The sequence below is a fragment of the Scomber scombrus genome, chromosome 3, assembly GCF_963691925.1.
Source record: "Scomber scombrus chromosome 3, fScoSco1.1, whole genome shotgun sequence".
In the NCBI taxonomy this organism is placed as follows: Eukaryota; Metazoa; Chordata; class Actinopteri; order Scombriformes; family Scombridae; genus Scomber; species Scomber scombrus.
This window is the reverse complement of record NC_084972.1, coordinates 22,483,042-22,505,002: the sequence shown is the minus strand read 5'-3', so window position 1 is coordinate 22,505,002 and position 21,961 is coordinate 22,483,042. Positions and strand designations below refer to the sequence as shown.

Genomic DNA, 21,961 nt, shown 5'->3' with positions numbered 1-21,961 from the left:
GGAACACATTATTCTTTCTTCTTTCTTCTTCCTTCTTTCATGTGTCGTGCTCTGTTTCTGTCTCACTATGACCAGTGTGGAGGCGGAGACAGACTCTGCTCAACTCAGAGTAAAAGCAACACAAGAGGATGTGCAGATGAGGAGAGTGGAGTGAAAGAGAAGGGTGCAGCATGGTTTCAGTCGTGAGCCTTTTTGATTAGTCTGTGATCTGCTAAACTATGACAGACAGACTTTCAGGGTGATATATTTTTATTTATCCATGTTTGACTTTTAGCACGGGGGTTTATTATACTGTGTCAGCGATATGACATTAAACACTGTGATGCTTTATAACCTCAGCGGTTCAGGAGGCGTTGTTTTCACTGTGGCTCCCACCAGATGCATGAAGAGAATAATATATCTATGCTCGCTTGGTACTTTGCTGAGGGCCTCATGGTGACTCCAACACCCAGGGTAGATGTTGTTTATAGTGCGCATCCAAAGAGGTCATTCAGTGCCTAACCAAGCTTAAATACCATGACTGCACTGCACAGAAGCTTTATGAGGCACAGCCTGACGTCTTTGGAACAAAGGTCAAAAATATTGGTCTCTGTCTGCGTTCCTGACTTATGTTCATATCTGTCTGAAATGTTCTATCTGACACTTCTACTGCCAGTGAGATTTAATAATAATCATAATCATAATCATAATCATAATACATTTAATTTGTACCGCACTTTTCATTCATAGTGAAACTCAAGGTGCTTCTTGCAATGTCACTCTTCAATTTCTTGAATTTATTATTAGCGTAGCCCCCTTGATATGTAGCATCTCATTTCATGCAACATATACATACAAAGACATCATTACATAGCAAACATACACTACAAATGCACAGTTACAAACAGCTTGCTCACACTCAACCACCCTCACCTCCAACCCTCAGCAGTTGTACAAGAAAACTGGATACAAGAAATGCCCCGAAAATCAGATCAGTTTCATTGGTACAGAGAACACAATTTCACTTTTAATTGCAGATACATACAAATTAAATGTATGAACAGGTTGTTTTAAGATGACAGCAGTCCTGAAGCTGCAAAAGTGGTAATAGACCTAAGAGAAAAAAATTCTTTCTTTTCTTTTCTTCTTTCTTTAATATGCTTTTCATTTCTCCTTTCTCACTTTAGATGTGCTTGGTGGATACAATGGGACTATCTTTGCCTATGGGCAGACTTCCTCTGGAAAGACACACACGATGGAGGTACAGTCATTCTAAATCATTCAAAAGGTAGACCTCTTGCTGGGGCACACACGAGCGCACAAACGCACACAGATTTTGTTTAAAAAATGGATTATCTCCCCCTCTGCTCTCCCTCACAGTACATCTCCCTCCATCACTGTCATTGTGCTCTATCAGTCTTTCCCAGCCTTCTGTGGGAACTAACCTCTTTTACAACTCTCTCTGGGAAACAACTCTGTTCCTTTTCAAGTCAAAAGTCTCCCTGCTCTCCTTTTACTATTCTCTCTGAGTCTACTTAATTCAACCCAAGGTCTGCATTTATCCACCTCTTCAGTGACCTATTCTTATCTCTCCTCTTTCCTATCATAGGGGAACCTTCATGATCCCCAGGGAATGGGCATTATTCCCCGCATCGCTGAGGACATATTTGAACACATATTTGCAATGGATGAGAACCTGGAATTCCATATAAAGGTCGGTGTGGATTCCCATGTGTGTCTGCTCATGCGTGCATTTGTGACAGTCTGTTGTCCTGCTCTGTCAGACACACACGTGCATGTACATGCTCAGTTTTTTCTCAAACACTGTGATATATTCAGTGGGAATTCAGCCCGAACCTCTGATGTAACCCTCACATGGACAGGCTGAGTGGAATCAGCCAAGCATCAATAAATCATGACATATATATAAACCTATGGTAATCCTACAATATCTTTTGTGTTTTTTCCCTTTTACACCACAGTCTTTTAATAGAGGATAATACCTCACCAGACTCATGGGACGACAGATTACTGCTACATAATTTTGCATATCTGTACAATAAACAGGCCTTACATCTTCTCTTTATCTGTATCCTTTTTTTCTGTCTCTATACCTTTATTCCAAAGATCAGCTGCCACATGTTTTTTTGTTTTGCTGCAGGTATCCTACTTTGAGATATACATGGATAAAATTCGGGACCTGCTGGATGGTATGTTTGTACACTGAGTTGGTGAAACTCAACTTACATTTGTTAATACCGTACAATTGTCTTGCAGTGCACAGTTGCAAATTCAAACCTTTATAGCTACATAACCTGTTAAAGTTTGATTATTATGAATTAAAGTGTCAGTATAAAAACTCAATAGGTTCTGATTTAGGAATACGAATTGAAAAAGTATACAAACTACATTTATATTTCTGCTTATTTGCTTCACACAATAAAGCTATTGTTTTGCACACCATACACATAAGCCCCACACTGCAGTACATGCCACAGTCTTATCACACAGATATATAACCAGTATAAAATGATGGAGAGACCTGGACAGGGAGCTTTAGGCAATATCCTTGTGATTACACTTTTAATGGTGCCAGAGACAGTGGTGAAAGCCCCCCTTTGTATGCAAGGGAGTCCATGGCAGCTGAGGAACATTTAAGCTATGAACAAAAACAGAGCTGACAACAAGCAGGATGAATCGAGGCAGCACAAAGAACAACATCCCTTGTATCTGCAAAGAGGAACAGGGACTATAGGATGATAAAACAAGCAAACACAGCTGCACACATGCATGCGCACACAAGAATGCCCAATCTCCACGAAAAAAAAAAGCAGCCACCACAATCCAGAGAAATGTAATCATCATTGATCAGATATGATTTTCAAATGTGAAATGACTAATTCAGGAATCTGGGCCAGTAAGTTTTGTTTGTCGACATTAGTGGATTCATCTTCTCATCCTCTCAGTAACTTTGGAAAAAAATACTTCAATTTCATTAAAAACATTCATAGCTAGAGCCTCACATATTTTTCATACCGCATTTCTAGAGTCTGAATCACAGGTATACAGGGGCCATAGTCATGTCTGATTATAGTTGTGCCGCAAGGAAAAACACACATTCATATGCAGAAACTCATTTGCTTACACATATCTACAATGCTTTAGGTAACACAATGACCTCTCTCCTTGTTTTCCCTCACCCTAGTGACAAAAACCAACCTGTCAGTGCACGAAGACAAACACAGAGTTCCTTATGTGAAGGTGAGTCATCTAACAGTATGACATGATTCAATTTGACACCAAATGTTGACTTACTTCTTTTTACTATATAGGTGTTTTTTATGTTCTGGATTAACTTACATCTTTTCTCATTTCTGTATGCGTGCTGTTACGTTTGTGCTGAAATACATGTGTACTTCTTTGTTAAAATGTGCATGTGTCTTTCTTTTACAAAGGGCTGTACTGAGCGCTTTGTCACAAGTCCTGGTGAAGTGATGGATGTGATAGATGAAGGGAAGGCCAACCGTCATGTTGCCGTCACCAGTGAGTCCCACTGTGGATCCTTCCTGTCATTCCAAAGCTTGTGCTGTCAATCGTTTCATGTTATTTTATTTATTTATTTATGTATTTACTTATTTTTTACAATGAAAGGATAATGAGGTTAAGGGGCCATGGTGAGAAATGCATGATCAGGTGTAGAGTCAACATCTTGTTTAAAAAATCTCTGTCTAAGGGAAATAATTAATTGAATACCATTTTTTCAAAGGTGTTTGACTCTTCTCCTCTCCTCCCCTCTCCTTTCCTCATTTTGTTCTTTAGATATGAATGAGCACAGTTCCCGCAGTCACAGCATCTTCCTGTTAAACATCAAACAGGAAAATGTGGAAACAGAGCAGAAGCTGAGTGGGAAGCTGTACCTTGTTGACCTAGCGGGTAGTGAGAAGGTAAGACAAATGTGCAATTTCCTCTTGTGGAATATTAAAAGTAAGGCTTTACAGTGCTATAAAGTCACCAGATTCACTGTCAGCAGGATTTTTAAAACTCTGAGACCAAAAGGTCTTTTTTCAGAATTGGTTTGCAGACCTCAAAGACGCAGATAAACAATGTATTAAAGCTTTGAACTTCACCCTTAAAGCCTTTGAAAGCACATACTTTATGGCACTGCAGTCTGTTGATATTAAATTCGACAGTCTTTCTTAAATACAGAGGACTGATTTTTATTTTAAGGGGTAGGCCATGTCTCTTGTTGATGCAATATCAAGGTTAGTGTTTGCTCTTTTTTGGTAATCCAATCAGTTCCACTGATAGAGAGAAAATCATTTTCTGAGAAATAATAAACAATTCTTTCTGCCAGTTCAGATAAGCTCTAATCGAAGAATCCAAACAAAAGTAGCTTCAAACAGCTGGTTCTGTAGCTACAAAAAGCTAATTATTCTCCTGTTTCAAGGCCTTGTAGAACCAGTCTGCCTCATCTCACCATCTATAAAACAATGTATCTCCAGGACATAGGTCATACTCCTGAAAGCAGACAAAAAATACATTAAAGACAGCGGAACGTAGCCCTCGGCTCCGGAATATAGTTTAGTGTGTGATAGTATTGATGTGAAATATAGAAGAGTGTGTGCTTCGAGCAGTGGATGGCACGATAGGTGCTGCTGATGGCTGTGGTTTTTAGCTAATAAATGCTGATGCTGCATCTGTTAATCATCTTGGGGTTGAAGAATGAAAAGGTTCTGCCCTACAATTTCTTAGACTTCAATACAAAATATTATTGACTGAAGAAGAAGCCGATGCATATTCCACAAAGTGCTTTGACTTGCTACCCTCTATAATTAAGCGCCTCATTATACTGTGAATAATTGTGTCCCATGACACTTATGACATTATGTGTTGTGCCATTCCAATTAAGGTTCAACGTCTTGCAGAAATCTTCTCAAACGCTGGTTGACTCTCAGTGTTTCATGTCTGCCTCTAAATAATCATAATACAACACAACACTCAACACTCACTTATTAGAGAAAACAGACATATTTCTGAGAGTTATTTGAGTTTGGTAATAGCTATTGATTTACAGAGAATCTTGCTTGAAAGAACAACTCCATTTAAATCCAAACTCCTCATTATTGGAGACTTAATTCTCCACAAATGTTGAAGTATTCTGCATATGTGTATATATATTGTATGTCCAGCTTACTAAATCATGGATTGATAGTGTACCAATTGTCTCATTTGCCATATAGTTAGTATCAAATGATGTGGTCATTTCCAGGAAACGTCTTTACTTTACAGTTATATATAATTCCTTTCAACACAGGAAACCATAAGCTTCATAAAATAAAGCATTGCTAGAGAAATAAATATGGTTCCCCTAATGACACTTTTATGATGATATGTATTTTACAAACTAATTCTTCCAATGGGTGTGTATCTGTGTCAGGTCAGTAAGACAGGTGCAGAGGGAGCCGTGCTGGATGAAGCCAAGAACATCAACAAGTCTCTGTCGGCCCTGGGGAATGTCATCTCAGCATTGGCTGAAGGAACGGTATGGTGGAAAAATCTCATCAGTCTTTATCTATCAAGACTCTTAGACAACATGGCTGCCTAAGGCCTGTTCTTTTAGTTGTTTGCGTCTAACAGACAGCTAATGTTTGCTGCCAAAACAATATGTATTCCAAAATTGAGTTGAGGCTGCAGTAAATTAGTCAAACGTGTTAGATTAGAACAACGTAAATTTTCTCAATGAGGAAAATTAGTTGGTGCTAAATGATGCCAACAATAAATCAAACAACAGAACAAGAAATCCCAAAACATGCTTATTCACTTTGTTGCCAAAGACGTCAAAGAAGGCTTCATGACTAGCCCATTTGCTCATTCTCAATTTCCTAACTTCCAAATCAGCCCCTTGGTTTAACAACCAGGAAATACTCAGGAAAAGGTTAAGGCTTTCAAAAGTCAACATCTCCCTATCCTTCCTAATATCTGGCAATTCTGTGTCATTAGCAAGATGCATATTATTTCACTGTTGGGCTCGCTTTCAGTTGCAAAAGTGGCCCTAAACTCTTCTCCGTCTGCTGGATCGTGTCAAACAACTTTAGGATTCCATTCCTTGTTCATTTCTCATCAGCTCATCATTTCCCCTTCCTCTTCACCAGCCACTTCTGGCCTGGTCACTCTGACTACAGTCAGTTCCTCTGAATCACACTTGACGCAAATCTGTTTCAGGCTTCACTCCCAGTCGAAAAGCTCAACCAAATCAGCCTTCCGATATCCAATTTCCTCCTCACCCCATCCTGTAACAAATGCCAACTTCTCTCCCTCCCAAAACTACTACAACTTTGGCAACCCTATGCATCATTCCCCAAGGGTAGTCTTTATCTGTCTCTATCTATTGCTTCTTCCATCCCATCACTCTTGACTTCCATCTCCCCGGACAGTTTAAGCCATGCTGAACAATTCCATCTGTGGCTCAACCTTCTTGCCAATTGGAAAAGAATCACCCTCTTTAATGACGACCAACTTACTCACCTCATGACATCTATTTGTACCGCTCCTTTGATGGCGCTCCTTCTGCCGGCTTTGGGGGGGGGTGGTTCTACAATGAGAGATGGTTAGCACCAACATTCAACTTGTTGATCCTGCACGAATACCCCTATCATTAACAGCCTATTACCCTCAACCCTGTTATCCTATGATAAGAGAGTTATGACAATTATAACATAACCCTCCCGTTGTTCAACTTTGTCACCTTGACTTGTTTCATTACCCATACCAATTCTGCGATGGCTATTATAACACATACCATAAAAGTTTATCTTTGCGCCATCAGCTTCTTCCCCAAACTCATAACTGGAAATACTTAAATACTTAAAGCAAACTCAAACCAATCAATCTAGACTCTTTTACTTATAGTCCAAACGTTAAATCCCTTTGAGACCCTTGCAAACTACTTGCTATTCCGAAAAAATCTCAGGGCATAACATTGGCAGATCTTCTGTGGCCACTCGATTCAGGTTCCACTTATGCCCTGGACTCTCCTTGTCTGACATTTCTCCCGTTCATTACGCCACAAACTCCTTCAGGATCAGAGCCGCTACTTCAGCCTCCCACAATAGCATCCCCAACTCATGGTCCTCCCAAAAAAAACACATCATCATTACATCTGCTCAGATTTCAAAGATCTCAGATCCGCTCAATCTTATTTTGAGTAACTGGAGGTTTTGGGGGTCTGTCATTACGCAGATGCTACAGCAGATTCCCTGTGAAGCTTCCGCACAACACGGTAACATCAAGAGGAAAAACTACACACATCAATCCTTGATCTTTAATAAATCATTACACATATCTTGTTGATGGTGTGATCGTTGCTAGTGAAGTGCCTCACAAATCTTTCATAAATCTACTGGCATTCATTATTTATTTAGTAAGCAAGGACAGTTTTTTTCTGAAGGCTTTTTAAAGGTTTAAAAAGGTAATAATGTGACTGTTGCAGCAGAGTAAGAGAAACCTCTTCTTTCTTTGTTCTGTGTTGATGCTCACAGAACTTATTTGAAGTTTTTTACAGAAAGGAATGCGCATTATTGTGGAACAATTCAGAATATCTTCCACAGTCTTGTGATCCTTTGCTCTTTTTCTCACTATCTTTGATTCTCTCTCTTCCTTCCTCTCGTTGTATCTTTGTAGAAATCCCACGTGCCGTACCGTGACAGCAAAATGACTCGCATCTTACAGGACTCACTGGGTGGGAACTGTCGCACCACTATGTTCATCTGTTGCTCTCCCTCTAGCTACAATGATGCAGAGACCAAATCCACCCTGATGTTTGGCCAAAGGTAACATACTTCACCACTAAGTAGCCTGCACTGTGCAGCAGAACAACACACAACACTGTCTCGCTCGGCTGCAGCTGTTGGGATGTTTTTTCTGCTGAAATGTGTTGAACTCAGATATGCAGTCCACATATTGCTGCCTCTAACTTTGCTCACACACTGCTTTAAAGGCAGGGTTTGTATTGGAATTTGGTATTTGGGATTGCTTAAAGAGGGTCTTTTCTAATCTTAAAGGTAAACTGCACTTACACAAGCAAACGTTTGGTTTGCTTGCCAGCTTTTCCACTCCTGTTTCTCAGTGTCAACCCAAAAAAGCCTTAAAAAACGCCTCACGCATCTCCAGCCTTTTTCCTCTACCGATGAATTCCGTGAGTAGAAACTGACACGAGAGTGTTGGTTGAAATAAATAATGTACAACCGAGTAAAGGGAGTGACACAACCCACAGAAGATATTTGAGTTTTACTGAACATAATATGTATTCTTTCATTTCCCTCTGTCTACCACAGTAGCTGCAGAAAAAATCTTTGGAAATCAGTATGACAATGATTATAATGATAATAATAATGTTCCAGTAAAATGGTCTACAAATGTACATGTTTTTGGGGATTCTACAGCATTTAAAGGAGGGTACTGAAACTCAGTGTTTAGAGTGAGGTTTAATCTTTTGCTTTGGTTTTGAATACAGTCAATGATAATGCCGTTTTCAGTTTGTTCTGATGTGTTTTCCCCTGATGTTTGATTATCAGTGTTTCACTGTCCAAATTATGTGTTACCTAAATTCTGATGTGATTAGACATCTTAACATAGGTCTGGTTAATATCATGAAGTAAATGAATAAGTAGACAACTTGAGTGTGAAATTAAGTGATAGCTACTGATGTGAAATTCACATCCAGAACCGAGTGCCGTCGCTGCAGCATCGTTATTTATGTCATAAAAAAGCAATCATTTATAGTCACATATGTATTTATTCCTCCTATGAATTGTATGATTGCTGTATTTTGATGTGAATATGCTCAAGAGGTCTTTTTACATTCTGAGTTCCTGCCTCTGTACAGTATACTTCCGTCTGCCTACATGCATCAAACACAGTTGGCAGAAACCCAATTTGCATACAAATTAATGAGATGCCAGCCCATTTCATTGAGCATCCAGGGCTGAAATACTCTTGTTGACAGTTCCTCTATTCTCTGCCATTCTCTCACACTTTCTCCTGTCTTTTCTATAAATTGTGTTCCTCACTCTGCTGCATCTTTCCCTCCTACCTTCTCTCTGTTCCCTTCCATCTCTCTTGTTCCTGCTCTCCCTCTGTTTCTTACTGCATCCCTCCAATTAGAGCCAAGACCATTAGAAATACTGTATCAGTAAACCTGGAGCTCACAGCGGAGCAGTGGAAGAAGAAATATGAAAAGGAAAAGGAGAAGAACCGGTCAATGAAGGAGACAATTCAGAGACTTGAGGCTGAGCTGAACCACTGGAAGAATGGTAATACTTGCACTAATATCACACTGGCGGCTCACAAAAACAATGAATAACTGAAAGTCTTCCTTTTGTGATGAAGCATGAACATTTTTGCCCAGTCATTTTGACATCATCAGTGCCTTTTGTGGTTAATGTCAGAATCATAATAAGTGGATTTTTAGCCATCCTAGCAGCATGGCTCTAGGGCTGGAAATGTTCATCTATCGGTTTAGTCCACACCTTTGGTCTAGATTGAAATACCTCAACAAGTAATGGATGTCATGAAATTTTGTACAACATTCATGATCCCCAGATGATGTATCCTAATGATGATGAGTGATGATTCCCTGACTTTTCATCTAACACCACAAGGTTCACATTTGTAGTTCTGGGTGAAATCTTGGACTATTGGATGGATTTCCATGAAAGTTTGGTAACACATGCAGCACAATGTTTCCCACAGGATAATAACGTTGGTGATCCTCTAACTTTTCATGTATCTCCATCACAAGGTTCAAATTTAAAATGTTCCAACATTTACATATTTGCATAACTAATGACATTCCCATCAATCTGTAAACATGTAACTACACATGGAATTTACCATGCTTAGCTGAAAGCACTGCTATACCTAAATACAGCCTTAGAGCTGCCATGGTTTAGTCTTGTTAAACTACTGAAATAAATGAAACAAAAGGAAATAAAAGTAATTCCAGTTTCTTTTTAAAAAAGGATTGTAAGGTCAGTAAATGATGATCTTTACTGATGTTTTGTCAGTTACCTACTGAATGGTAAAATATTTTAAATGTGGTATTTTCAGTTAAGGAGATTTGCTAGAGACCACTGATAGTGAAGTCCAGAGAACAACCTATACATGCTCCTCTGTAGAAAAATAAATATCTCCATGTCCCTGTTCAAGTCCCTATTCATGCATGCTACAGCGCTCACTAACAGGACTTAAAATTTTATCAGCCTGCCAGGCTGCAGACATTACATTTCAGTCCACGTAAGTGCAGATTTAACCTCAAATGATTTCATCTGAATAGATGCCAGTAGAGATATGGGGAGAGAGCAGCCAAACAGATTCTCTGGATTTGTGCCCAAAACACTTCAAAATGCCTTTTGTGGCTATTTCTAATACATATTATTCAGACTTTTACACTTTGTATAATTGAATCCCCTCACAATATGCTGAAGGCAAGAAAAGACTTTAGACTATGTTTTATGAATCCTTATATATTAGTAATCCTTGCAGTGACAACGGCTAACCACATCTACAGAAAAGTCAGAACTTACACTGGTTTTCTCTCGTGTTACCACACACACATCAGTCAATTTTATTTATGTATAACGGCAAAACACAACAGAAGTTATCCCATGGCACTTTTCACATAGAGCAGGCCTAGACCATACTCTCTAATTTACAGAGACACAACATTCCCCCATGACTAAGCACTTGACGATAGCAGCAAGTTAAAATTCCTCTTTAATGGGAAGAGACCTCGAGCAGAACCAGGTTCCGGGTGTGTGGCTATCTGCCATGACCGATTGGCTTGAGAGCGAAAGAAGGAGGAAGAGAGGGGTGAGAGAGACACACAGAGAAGCACATCAACAACAATAATGATAATAGATATGTGACACATAATAATAGCAGTAGGAATGGGCAAATATCACTAATAATAATAGTAGTAGCAATGGGCGTCAAGTGGGACCAAGAGGACAGCAGGTGGTCAAAGGCAGCAGCTGATTTGCAACTGCAGGTCACCTGAGAGGCAAGGAAGCACAAAGCTCTGGGGAAGATGCCAAGTGAGTAACATGCATTTATAGGGCATGCATGTGTACAGATGGAGAGGGAAAGGAGGAAAGAGGAGCTCAGTGCATCATGGGAAGTCCTTCGGCTGTCTAGGCCTATAGCAGTATAACTAGGGTCTGGTCGATGGCAAGCTTGGGTCGGCCCTAACTGTACGCTTTACCAAAAAGGAAAGTGGGAGAGGGTGTTTGCCTCTAGGACTGGAAGATGGCACAAATCTGCATCAGTGCACACATAAAAACACAAGCACATAATGCACTACACACACACACACACACACACAGACTCCTTCTGCATTGCAGTCAGTTCAAATGTCAGAGCTATCAATGCTAGTGATCGTTTCGACATTCAAGCCAAGTGTAATGATTATTGTTCAGTGTTTTTTATTGAAGATCATTTCCTCAGTGCTTGACACACATACATGCATACAATCTCTCCCTTGACTCTCTTTCTCTCTGTCTCTCTTACAATTTTGTACTTCATCATCGTAAAAACCCCCCCAACCCCCACACACTCTGCTCCCCATATTGTTGCCCACTTCAGGCCAGGAACTCCCTAGGACAAATGCTGTTGACCTCCATCTTGTACCACAGTTCCCAACTCCTTAGCCAAGGATGGCCCAAAGACAGGAACAGCTGTCTCATACAATAAATTCAAATTACATTTCTATCTAGCAGGGCTTTCTTATTGTGTGCATCGGAGAGTCACGTGCATGCAGGTTTTTTTTTACTACATTTGGCCTGACAGCTGCTTTTATTGATTAGCACAATTTCAACCAGACTGGAGGAACTAATCAGTGAAAGGTGTACTGTCTTAAGAATTGATTATTTTGATCTTGTCTTTAAGGGTCAAAGCACTCAATTTCCAGATTGATCTGCTTTCCAGCTACATTGTATCAGTCAAATCGGTGCTGTGGATCACTGGACGAGTCTACAGAAAACAGTGAATGAAGGCTTACCAAATGGTTCAGTACTAATAAAAAGGGGGGAAAAAGGAGGGCAGCTATAGAATGCAGCAAAGTAAGAGAATTGTTCTTACCCTTCTCAGTGGACTGAGATTACTACAGTATGTGTGTGAGTGTGTGTATCCTAACAAATAATAAATATAGTACATTATAACAAATTATTTATGTGTTAAATATGTCATTATCTAAGAGAATCACACTCAATTATACCTAAAATTATAAGCATCCCGCTATTGTGCATTTGTGTTATAATGTATTTATGACTGCACGTCCTACCTTTTTCCTGTTTCTAGAGACATGTCAGTATAAGCCTCTCAATGCCTGAAACACATTGCATCTAAGAGTAGCTACCAGTCCAAACCCATTTTTTATGTTCTTCCTGCCAATAAGTGCCTTTATTTGTGCACATATTTAGCATTTTGACTTAACTGCATTCAATGCCTTCTCTCCTTTTTTATTTGTGAATTACTAGACGAGTCTCAGCAAAAGCCAGGCACAAGACATTTGACATTTTAATGTCTAATAGGTGAAGTATTTTGCACTGCTGCAGGGTCTGCGTGCCTATAAATGATCAATGACAGAAATATCTCAAACCTGAGATTTAAATATATTCAGAAGTAGGGAAAGGACATGCTGAAGACACACTAATCCCTATTTAATGCATGAATCCAAAGGGGGTGTACCAGAGGTGAGAGCAACAGATTTGCTAAAGATCAAATATTATGTCCCTTATCTGTAGGTGAGGCTGTTGTCATGTTAGAGCAGCTGAGAGAAGGATCGGAGGAAGTCCCCCTGGTGCCTCCCGAATCTGAGGAGCCGGTTCATGACATCTGCAGCCCCTGCACCCCCTGCAGCCCCTGCTCTGTTGCCTCCTCTATTGTTGTGCACATATCTGAGGAAGAGCGTCAGAAATATGAGGAGGAGATCCGCAAGCTTTACAAACAGCTTGATGATAAGGTGATAAATGGATGACGCATGAGGGCCATTTATGTGCATGAATCTAGAGCTGATTACACACCATGGCTGAAAATGTAGTAATAGTATGCACGCAGGAATATAAAGAGCGTATCACACATGTATTATTCATGTTAATGAATTCAGGAGCAGACACATAGTAGTGACTAATTTAGCAACTCTTAGGAACAGATGTGATTGGGGAAGTAGTAATGTTCTACATTGAGAAGCACTAAAGCTTTCATTTATTTAATGCATTGCCCATGTATGTATATGCTGGACCATAGTGCTGTAATGTATCATTTAAACATTTATCAGCAGATATACAGTAGCATGGCTTTCACACAACCAGTTTCAAAGCAGTGTGACATTAGTTGTTTTTTTTATTATTTGCAAAGCATCTGAGAAAAATAGCCTTTATTTTTTAAAGCAATCTATAACCGTTTTGACATTTTTTCACCTGCAGTCATATCCAGGTGAGTGGTTGCACATACAGGACAATCCATTGGGGATGCATACATTTAATGTTTTCTCTACTTCTGGGGTATACCCGCTATGGTAGACTCGATGCAGGGTGTTCTATGTCATATATCAAGTGATTTTTTTCATAGGACACACCTGTGGTATTTTTATATTACATTCACTGTTTCTGGTTGCAAGCAGCTGAGCACTGGGAGGTTTAGCTTTGTCCATTGTGATATGCGTGATTAATTGAGCATAGACAAACAAATAAAAGCCATTTGTATTGACACTGTTGCATATCATCTCTGAATGTGTACATCACGTCATGTGTTCAGTTCATGCGCATAACACATACAACTGTTAATGACCTGTATCTCTTCAACATGTGTCTTCACCACTGAAGGATGACGAGATCAACCACCAGAGCCAGATGGTGGAGAAGCTGAAGGAGCAGATGCTGGACCAGGAGGAGGTAAAAGACCACAGTTTTACATCCTTTCGTCAGTTTGGTTAAATGGCCTACATTGAGCTGCAGCGCCTGCAAATGTAGCAATCACAGTCACACTTTGAATAAACTCCACCGTGAGAGGTGTATTACCCTGCCCTTGAGATAAATAAAGAAAAAAAACAACCTCTTTTCAGGTGCCAGAATGCTCTTGAACAACACGAAGCATTATTGTTTATTCATAAGTGTATTGCATGTCATCTTTTAGAACAGAATAGCTTTCAGTGACTGCTCAAGGAAAGGGAAGGGTCAATAAAAAGATGAAGGACGGATGCATAATGAGCAATACATATGGTAATTGTTCATTTTGTTACACATTGTTTCTGTATGAGACAGTAAAGACACATGTTGGCTCAGTTTTGCTCATGAGTCTGATAAACCAAAAACATGCTCTGTAATGATATAGTGTGTGATTTGATGTGCTGGGGGTCAGTTTGGTGCCAACATCTTTGTCAATCTGGTGATTCTTTATGCAACACTAACTTTTCACACAAATATACAGTAAATGGTCTTGTTTGCTTCTTTATGCTCTTTGTGGGAGAGACAGCAATTAAAACATTCCATCAAAAGGTAATTAAAACAGTATTTACAGCATGTAAATTATCTGTATACAACAGTCTTTGGCATGTGTTACACTGCCAAGTAAAAGATTCCACATTTGCTAAATTAGTTCATTCATATCTCAAAATGGGCCTGCTGTGGGTTGAGCTGACATGATGGTAACAACCAACTTTAGCTCGTTGACAGTAATATGATTTTACATCCATTTGGCCAAACAGAAGCTTTGAGCTACAGTGCAAACATGCAGGCACCCTGGGTAGAGAAACATCCACACTTAATGACCATCCATTCTGTGAAATGACCCACAGTGGGCTGCAGCAGTGCTCATCCAAGCAAACACAGTGGTGGCTAAATAATGTCATCTCTTACAGTGTCAAGAGATATACTAAAATGAGTATTAAAATGTGTCCTCTGTTAAATTACACCTATACTGTGTAGTAGTGTTTGCACATATACTGTTATTTCCCAGAAAACAAAATGCATCCTATAATTATGTCCTATAAAAACCCAGTAGCTCTTTCTTATAAATAATAAAGAGGCTGTTTGGTGTGTGCAGTGCTTCTTTAAAGTTGTCTGTCTCTGCTCATTTCTTAAATCTTTCTTTATTTACAGTTTATGTTTAACTATTACTGTACATCTCTGTCTCCCTCAGCTTCTGGCATCATCCAGGGGTGACAGTGAGAGAGTGCAGTCAGAGCTCGGCAGGCTGCAAACAGAGAATGAATGTGCTAAAGCAGAGGTGAAGGAGGTGTTGCAGGCACTGGAGGAGCTGGCAGTTAACTACGACCAGAAAAGCCTGGAGGTCGAGGAGAAGAGCATGCAGAACAAACTGCTGGCTGAGGAGCTTGCAAAGAAAATGGTGGGCTTGGCTGCCAGCAGGCTCAGTTGTTAATATTTCATGCCATGAAGGTGACTAAAAATGGGAGGTGAAGAGAAGAAAAAGACAGAGAGTCAGAGAGAGAGAAGGATATGTAAATGACTGTCCTAACGTTATCAAAAACTAATAAAGGGACTGATGGATATGTTGTGTAATGAAGAATATATTTACATCTTAAAAGGGGAGAAAAGGAGCGTTGAGAAATTAAAAAAAATCTATCTTCATAATGCAATTAGAAAGATAATGAGTAGAATTAGACAACTGCAATGAAGGAAAGATAATGATAGTGCAAAGATTAATCATGAATATAGCCACTGTGAGAAAAAGTGAAAGTATTAGGGGGAAAAATACAAGATTGGATGGGAAAAAATGTAAGCAACCAAGATGTAAGATTGTATGCCTTAACTAAGAGGTTAGTTAAGGCATAAAATCTTAACAATAAAAGCATGGGTCTGGGATATTTGTGGATATTTGTCATTATCACTCTGGACAATAATCAAGAATTGGACAAGAAGTGTGTGATTCTTTAGCACAACCCTGAATTTGCACTTAATGGCAGCAATGACAGTATGGTTGAATGAATTGGTTCAGCTGAGACAATTCTGCTTGTTTTACACTATGATCGCAAGCACATAATGTCAAGATTCAAATAAAACGTAGCGACAAAGCCTGCAAGATTTTATTTGTGATATTCAGCTTTTATGAAGCAAGGCCTTTCAGCATTTATATGCAGTCATATTCGTGTCAGTTTTTCATGCATGAAAAAGTATTTTTCGAACAGTCAGAGGAGGCTGTGTTTCTTCTTTATCCGAACATAAAATGTGGGATAAAATAATCAGTGAGGCAAAAAAAATAGATAAAACAGCTCTATCTGTGTATTGATGGTTTCAAAAGTTGCATATAGCTGGATCTTTGTGCATAATTTGAATACGTGGCAAAGGACATTTGGAAAAGAAAAGAAAAGAAAAAGCTGAATAGGGATAGAAATAAAAGAAAGACCTCAGGCAGAGCTGGTCAGTCCTTAATAAAGATATTGTGACTGGATCAGTGGGCTGAGTGGACCATTATTCACCTTCTTAAAAACTCTTCAATTTTTCATGCACCATTTTGCAATCTGTCCTCCCCTCTCCTTCTGTCTTTCATAGAAGCCAACCAAAAATTGATAAAAAGAGCTGACAATAATTGCACAATTTAGTGTACTAAACCCAGCTGAAACCTTCTTTCCCCCTGGATCATCTAACTCAGCACGCCTCCTCTACAACCCTTTCCATCAATGACTTTACTCCTTCTTCGACAAAATGTGAAACTGTATGCAAGAAACTATACAGTGATCTAAAAAAAATCCAATTATTCTAGCCTCTGAGGCCCTCTTTACAACTAATTCTCCCCTTGCTGCATCCCAGCTGTTATGCTAATGTGGAGTGTTGCAGCTTTTTTAAATGGTCCACATCTATGGTAGAAATGGGGCTGTTGACCTAGAAAAAGATGTGCAATGGGATACATTTATCACTGTCTTCATCCAACCGTCCCCTCAGCCATCTTCATCTGTGCTTCTAGTGGAAACTCCTCTCACCTTCTGCAGGAGGCCATGCCATCGCTCACCATCGCTGCCACTAATCTGCTCCTTTAAACCATTTTTCATCCATCCATTTAAGCCCCTTTGTATCATTATGATTAATTCCATTCATCTTTCCCCCAGCCATCTCTTCTCTATGATATCCCTCCATAAATCTCTCATCAACTACACTGAACATTTTTTATCAACCTTTCTACTCCCTTCCTTTTACTTATTCATAAACATATCGATTCTGTTAATTATTTACTGCTGTTTATGCTAACTTAATGTTATGACATGGGAAGTGACCTGGAAAATTGTCATGAGGCTTAAGTTAATGAATGAGATGAAGATGGAGAGGTTGATAAAGAATTGAATGCAACTGTATTGAAGCAAGTGGTTAATGGTGCTTTCAAATGATTGATGATCCATGGGGGCAATAACGTTAAATGCATCATTAAATAAACAGCTCAAGTGCACTATTCTTGTCATAATTGATGATTCACATAGTAAAAAATGAAACAAGAAGGGGAAAAAACTTCCATTTTTGGTTACTATAGCACCACTAGTATAGAAAACAGAGCAGCCAAGATCAAATTAATACAAATTCACCATGGTAACACTGAACCACTGAAGCAAGAAAAAAAAAGGTACCCTAACCCTAGGTCTTCTTCATTTGTTTTTTCTTCTTCTTTTACTCATGTTGAAAAACTAAGGCTCAATTTTGCAAAATTAAATCATTTGTTTCTGAGAATGTTCACACCTGTACAGTATTGATTGATCCCAAATTGTTCATGGTGTTCAAACAATGGGAGCAAAATGGAGAAGGATAAGTTAAGCTCAACCTAATCATTCTCTGCCCCTGATTCTTTCATCCAGCACCAGTGTCATCACCCACTATCTCTGCCTCTGTCGTTTATTGAAATGTAATTTAGCACCCATTATGAGAAAGAGGTCAGGGGTTAAAGTGCATTTCGCTGCTGTGTGTGCTCTCAGGTGTGAGATCCATCCTCTTTCCAATCCTTTTCATCTCTATGTTCTCTCTCTTTATTATTCCCTTGTTTTTCATATCGTTTGTCCCCTGGGTTTTCTATCTCCCCTTTCCATTTTCCCCACTCACACCCCAACACCACTCTCCCCCTCTCATCTTCCTCTTTTGTTCACACTCTTCTCTTTTCCTGCCACAGGCTCACCTTATGGCATTAGAGGCAGAGCTGTCCCGTATCCAGGAAGTGAGCAGCCGCCAGAGAAAACGCATTGCTGAGATTCTTAACGGGCTGATGAAGGACCTGAGTGAGTTCAGCACCATCGTCGGGAACCGGGATATCAAGCTGGTGAGTGCAGCAGAAGATGAAGGTTGGCAGAACTCGAGATGTTTCCAAAAAAAGAGTCTGTGACAAAAGATTATGTGCATTCAGTGCTGCTTTAAATATTTATTAGTTTTATACTCGTAACTTCTAACTAAAATTTCTGGATCTCCATGTTCCCCTTAGGTTGTATCAGAGAGTTAGAAAAAAATGTAACTATTTATACCCAATTGATACAGTGACTCTCTTCTTCTCAGAGGTAACATTTTGTTAAACCAGAACACAGAAACATTAAACACATACTCCTGTAGTGAGCAAGACCTATTATTTCTATTGATAGCAGTGCTTCTGATCTCCATTGAGAATAAATGTTTACAAATACACACAGAAATCATTTAAAAAAGAAGCTCCATATAAGAACTTGCCTGTTCATCATCAGATTTTTAGTATGAAGTAATCCTGTGATTGTTGCCAGTACATCCCTGGTTTCAGCTCAAACAGGAGCTGCTAGTAGCTAACACTACGACATGCAGATTCGCCAAAATTAAGTGTTGCCAAAAGTTAACTCACTAATTCCAGAGGAACATTACACCCCCTGCTTACATGACCAAAAGCATGATGGGAAACCTGGTGGAAAAAATTACTCATATTTACCCCAAATAAGAAAAGTCAAAAAAACAAGGCTGACAAAATCAATTTAATGAAATACTTTTAAATTTACACTATGAGTACATTTTAAAACAGTACTAAGGCAGAGAATGTCCTATCAACATAGGTTTTATATTTCTATGCTGACACTCTTCTCTATCCATTCATTCTGTGTTGAAAATCTCTGGACATACAGACAAAAATTACAGAAATTATAGTATTTCTTCTTAGCCTAAGATCTTATGAAAATAAAATTTTTACTGTATGGCCTACACTTACAGTGACAAAGCCGACAGCCTGTAAATAAGGGGAGTAAAAAATTTGTCATATAATTTTATGTGTATTTTGTGTCTTTTTGTTCCAAAGCTTAGCTAAAGCTTTATCACACTTGCACTGAATGAGACATTAAAACTCTAGACAGAGTGGAACATTTTTTAATGTCCTGTGCATGATTTTATGCACATTTATCTCTAATTCAGCACAACATATTTGGCATCTGTGGACATTCACAAACCTTGATGAGCATTTAAAACAAATCACTGTGTGTGTGTTTATAATGATGACCCAGCTGAAGGGCCACATAAAATACCCCTGACGATACATTTTCAGTGTAACACCTGAGGTAAGATTATACGCATGTCTGCAGGAATATTTTAGCTGTCATATTCATATTGATTTTGATGTGTATATTCCACAGTTCATTTAGAAGCATCTGAATCACAGCATCTGCTGAATGCAGAAAGTGAAGAGAAAGTGGCAGAAAGTGTTTCTTAGATGACTCACTTCTGCCATCTTTAAATAATCTTAACTAAATCCAGTCCTTTTTTAACTGTCTCTCCACCTTTCTACCTCATTTGTCTACAGCCCATGGAGATCACTGGTGCGATCGAGGAGGAGTTCACAGTGGCTCGCCTCTACATCAGCAAGATCAAGTCAGAGGTGAAGTCCATGGTGAAGCGCTGCCGTCACCTGGAGAACCTTCAAACGGAGTGTCACCGCAAGATGGAGGAGACTGGCAGAGAGCTGTCCTCATGTCAGCTCCTCATTTCACAGGTGATGACACAGATACAAAGATGATGTGGTTGGTAGTTATATATGGAAAAAGGGAAAGGTGGATGTAAGTGCTAGAGGAAGTGGCAACATCTGCAAACATGTTATGTTAGAAAGAAGTTTGTTTAATCTGTTATTCCAGTGAGAAATGGTGGTGTTGATGTGGAAAAAATGAGGACAATAGACTTCAAAACCTCAAAGTGCTAAAACATTCATCATCACCACAAACAACTGAGTGACGTATCAAGCGCACAGCTCTTCATCAAACTAATTAAGATTGCACATACTTACATAGGCCTTTTTATGATGGTAATTACTATGATGGAGAGTTGTGTGCTCAAAATGTCATTATGCTGTTTGTGGCAATAAAACATTTTTTGCATCAGCTGCTTTCAGCGTGTAGACCATCCTGATTCCTATTAGATTGTGTTTTTTGAAGTCTTTGTGTTGATGGGCTTGCTTGGAGCCATTATGACATGAAATTTACTATCTTTGGTATTAAATTGATTCCCTAATGAATAGGGATCATAAATATTCAATGTGGGCTATATCCGTTCAACTGTGAGTAAAAAGTAGATTTTATCCTTTGTGTGAAATCTCTGTCAGTCTGTGAGTGTAAAGTGCTCTCTTGGGTAGAGGTCCATTCCTCATCAGTATACTTTCTGCATCTGAGTCCTTTTGTTGTGACTTTCAGCATGAGGCAAAGATCCGTTCTCTAACAGACTACATGCAGAATGTGGAGCTGAAGAAGAGACAGCTGGAGGACAGCTACGACTCTCTGAGCGAGGAGCTGGCCAAATTACAAGCTCAAGGTAGAGTCATTTATATCATTATTCTGTGGTAAACAATGGAAGTACAACAATAGGTCCCTCAGTATTAATCAAATCAAAAACAAATAAACAGATAACAAACAAACTAAAAATCCAAAGTCATGCTAATGAATTTATGCTCACAAGAAAATCCTAACATGCTGATGTTTAGCAGATATAATCAAAAATATCCAGCTATTCTAATTAGCACTAAACACGTATTGACAGTAAACACTGGTGGAAATGTTATACATGTGTTTGGTCATAACCCATAAAGTATTGGACATATTCAAATGTTGGCCTGATGATGGTGCTGTATGAAAAGTCAGGGATCCCCAAAATTATTTTATCTTATTCTGAGCGGGAGATAAATATAAACTTCATGGTGGTGCAAGAGGAAAAAACGGGGCATATCCCAAGTCATAAGATACATCATGAGGGAACCATGAATGTCTAGATTTTGTATAAATCCATCCAATAGATCAATCAATCAATCAATCAATCTTTATTTGTATAGCGCCAAATCACAACAAAGTTATCTCAAGGCACTTTACACATAGAGCAGGTTCTAAACCGTACTCTTCAAGTTTTAATTTATAAAGAGACCCAACATTCCCACATGAGCAAGCATGTTCAGATATGTTACAGATGAACATTTTGACCAATTTTTATGCCATGAATATCTAAGTTTATATTTATATATATATATAATATATATAAGTTTCACTGCAATTATTCAGTTTTTTAAAATTTCACTTATATCCAAACCTGCTAACCTCATGGTGGCACTCGAGGAAAAGTCAGGGGATCACCTTAATGTTAGTGTTGAGATGTTTCAGGCTGGACAAAATGGTGCATTGGTCGACTGGTAGCCCAAAATTCAGTTCACAACCCCGACAATGGTGAATGAAAAATACTAATGTGATGTATTAATCCAGAAATGGTGAAATATACCATCAGGTTGAGGATACAGCATGTTTTTTGCAATATATGAATCAAGCTATTGACGTCAAATCCAACAATCTAGCCAAACCTAAGGTCCAAGGAACAATATAGCTTTAACATGATCAGTGTTGTACATTTAAAATGTCCAGGTAGTGTATGTGTAATCAAAGTGCTGTAGCCACAGGCTTAGGTTGAGATATTTTACATATGTGATTGAAAAACCAGGTGTAAGTTATTTAGAGTGTAAA

General features: G+C 39.0%; 1 protein-coding gene across 1 annotated transcript in view; it reads left to right on the top strand.

The window, feature by feature from the left end:
* kif5ab (kinesin family member 5A, b) overlaps positions 1-21,961 on the top strand; it is a 60,355-nt gene that overhangs the window by 18,342 nt on the left and 20,052 nt on the right. Inside the window, exons 3-17 of the mRNA XM_062415538.1 lie at positions 1,167-1,240; positions 1,589-1,693; positions 2,141-2,189; positions 3,185-3,240; positions 3,435-3,522; positions 3,799-3,923; positions 5,417-5,521; positions 7,660-7,808; positions 9,142-9,290; positions 12,780-12,997; positions 13,860-13,928; positions 15,175-15,381; positions 18,142-18,288; positions 19,774-19,962; positions 20,654-20,771. Coding sequence (XP_062271522.1) covers positions 1,167-1,240; positions 1,589-1,693; positions 2,141-2,189; positions 3,185-3,240; positions 3,435-3,522; positions 3,799-3,923; positions 5,417-5,521; positions 7,660-7,808; positions 9,142-9,290; positions 12,780-12,997; positions 13,860-13,928; positions 15,175-15,381; positions 18,142-18,288; positions 19,774-19,962; positions 20,654-20,771 — 1,848 coding nt within the window. The remainder of the gene's footprint in view (positions 1-1,166; positions 1,241-1,588; positions 1,694-2,140; positions 2,190-3,184; positions 3,241-3,434; positions 3,523-3,798; positions 3,924-5,416; positions 5,522-7,659; positions 7,809-9,141; positions 9,291-12,779; positions 12,998-13,859; positions 13,929-15,174; positions 15,382-18,141; positions 18,289-19,773; positions 19,963-20,653; positions 20,772-21,961) is intronic.